Source organism: Juglans regia, chromosome 6, assembly GCF_001411555.2.
Source record: "Juglans regia cultivar Chandler chromosome 6, Walnut 2.0, whole genome shotgun sequence".
In the NCBI taxonomy this organism is placed as follows: Eukaryota; Viridiplantae; Streptophyta; class Magnoliopsida; order Fagales; family Juglandaceae; genus Juglans; species Juglans regia.
The window spans coordinates 16,239,994-16,242,525 of record NC_049906.1 but is presented as its reverse complement, the minus strand read 5'-3'; the positions used below and the strand labels follow the sequence as shown (position 1 = coordinate 16,242,525).

The 2,532-nt window shown below is 37.3% G+C and overlaps 1 protein-coding gene across 1 annotated transcript; it reads right to left on the bottom strand.

Moving 5' to 3' along the window:
• Window positions 1–334: 334 nt before the first annotated feature.
• On the bottom strand, window positions 335–1,731 carry LOC108994671 (enoyl-CoA delta isomerase 1, peroxisomal-like). The gene has a single exon (XM_018969979.2). It carries the CDS (start codon window positions 1,664–1,666, stop codon window positions 965–967), a length of 702 nt encoding a protein of 233 aa, XP_018825524.1. The 5' UTR covers window positions 1,667–1,731; the 3' UTR covers window positions 335–964.
• Between the last annotated feature and the right edge of the window lie 801 nt (window positions 1,732–2,532).

Below are 2,532 nucleotides of genomic sequence, written 5' to 3'. Positions count from 1 at the left end.
CTGCCTCTTCTTCTTCATCCTCCTGGTCGTGACAGTGCACAAGAGATTCCTGCCTCCTCTTGGAATTTTGTTCCATTCCGTCAAGTATTTCACTCATATGATCTAATTTCTCCAAAATCTTTTCTAACAAAAATAATTGTTGTTTATTTAATCGTATTACACCCATGAAGAATCGGTGGCTCTAGATAGTAGATACCAATTGTTATGTTTCCTCAATGGAAAAGTAGATAAGAACACATAAATGGTTGTATGAAATGCTTGTAATGAGGAATGAAGAGAATGTAAATGACTACTGCGTGAATGAATACATGAGAATGCACAAGAAATGTTTGATAAAAAGCTCAACCGAGCCACAGGTATATTACTACGAGTTCTTCGAGGGACCCAACCTCCATTACAACACTCTTAAGTAAAATCTTCCAGAATATTCATCCCCTCTTTCCAGTGCTCTGCTTCCCTTCATATCCATGCAGGAATAACTAACTGATCTAATAAACTTGCAACACGTGTAAAGTAGAAATAACTGACTGCATACTTAAAAGGAAATATTACAATGACTGGACAACAAGAATTAGAAATAATGACAAGAATAAACAACAGACTCCATACTTAGACGGCAGCAACTGAAAATACTAAAAGGGCTCCTCCCAACACGCTGTGTCCTGGCCAGCTTATTAAAACAGTGCACTTCACTCCAACTAATGGTTTCTTACGCTTCGTATAGAGTTTCCCTCATTTCCTGCCTCTTCTAAACCCATCTACTGAAGAGGTCATTACACAAGATAGACAACTGAACTTGTGAAATTCTAACGAATTCAGTTCAGTCCCCAACCACAACACATCAAATGACTACATGCATGTTTACATACAAAAATAAATATTCCCAAAAACCAAAAAGCCAGACCACAGATGAAAACACAAGACGAAGTGCATCATATGTAAGCAAGAATCGGAAATGAGGGGTCTACATTCGCGATCGAGTGCTTCTTCTCGCAGCGATTTCATCCAAGACCCCAGCCAACATCTTCATGCGAATCTGAGCGTACACGTGCCCATCCCATTCCCTTCCCCCCAACTCCTCCCCCAACCTTAACGCAGCCTTAACCGTCTCCTCCGCGCTATCGTGTGCCGAGTCGATAATCCCCTTCTCCACGGCTTCCTTAGCCGTCACCTTAGCCGCTGTTAAAACCAGGTGACGCCGAGTCATCGGTGAGCCGATCTTGCACTCAATTAGAGCCATGAACCAAGCCGGAATTACCAGGTTAATATCGAGCTCGCTCATGTAAAGGAAGCCTCGGTCTTTCCGCATGAGGACGTAGTCGTGGCTCTGAGCGAGGATGAAACCGGCGGCTGAGGCGTGGCCAGAGACGGCTGCGATGGTGGGCATGGGGAGCGAGATGAGGTCGGCTACAAGTGATTGGAGTTTTGAGTTCATGAGTTCGGAGCGAGATGGAGAGGACCCGGCCCAGTCAAGATCGTAGCCATTGCAGAAGAACTTGCCTTGGGCGGTGGTGATTAGAACCGAAGATGGGGAGGAAATGGACTCGTCTCGGACGTGGCGCAAAGCCGACTGGACCGCATCAAGAAGCACGGGATTTAGGCGGTGTTCACCTGCGCCGGTTAGCGTTAGGATGAAGATCTTGCCCCTTTTTTCCAAAGTGCACATCTCTCTCTCTGCGGGTGTTCTGAATGACGCTCTCGCGACAATCGTTGGAGCTTTTAGGGACGGCAGGTTCAGGGTCAAAAGAGAGAGAGGAGAGTCGCGTCAGCGATGACCTGGGACAGTGATGACAAATTTTATATCATTTTATTATTATTATTTTTTAATTTTTTATATAAAATATAATATATAATTTAATTTTTTTAATTTTTAAAATAATAATAATATTAAAAATTAATATTTTTATAATATTTTATTTAATTTTTATTTAAAATTATTTTATCTTCATTATTCAAAATCTTCATTATCTTCATTATCCTACCAAGTGTGACCGTAGTTGATTGGTTGGTAGAATCCTAAATATATAATTTATTAAAGGATGAAGCGACATCATTGACCATTGAATGTGTAATTCTGTTTATTTTTATAATTTTTTAATAAAAATAATTATTAATAAATCTGTATTTTTTTAAATATTTAAAATATTTAAAAAATACTTAAAAATAAAAAAAGAAAATGTGCAATTGCATCCTTTAAAAAATAATAAGTACAGTTTTTTTTAAAAGAAAATTTTATGTATTCCTATAAATTTTTCAAAATTTATGTATAATGAATCTTAATTTTTTTAAGGTTGTATATAGTATTATTCTAATTTTATTATGTAAAATGATAATAGCAGCCTAGCTTGTACAGTTGAGTTTGACTGATTGATTAGCTTTTTTTTATTTAATAGTTAAAATAGTGATTATTAAAAAAGTTGTACATTTATTTCTTGATAGTTAATATGTTAAAAAAATATTTAAAAAAAAATTAAAAAAAAAAAGTTTTAAATACATTAAGAGCACATCTAATGGTACAAGTTGGGCGCCCCT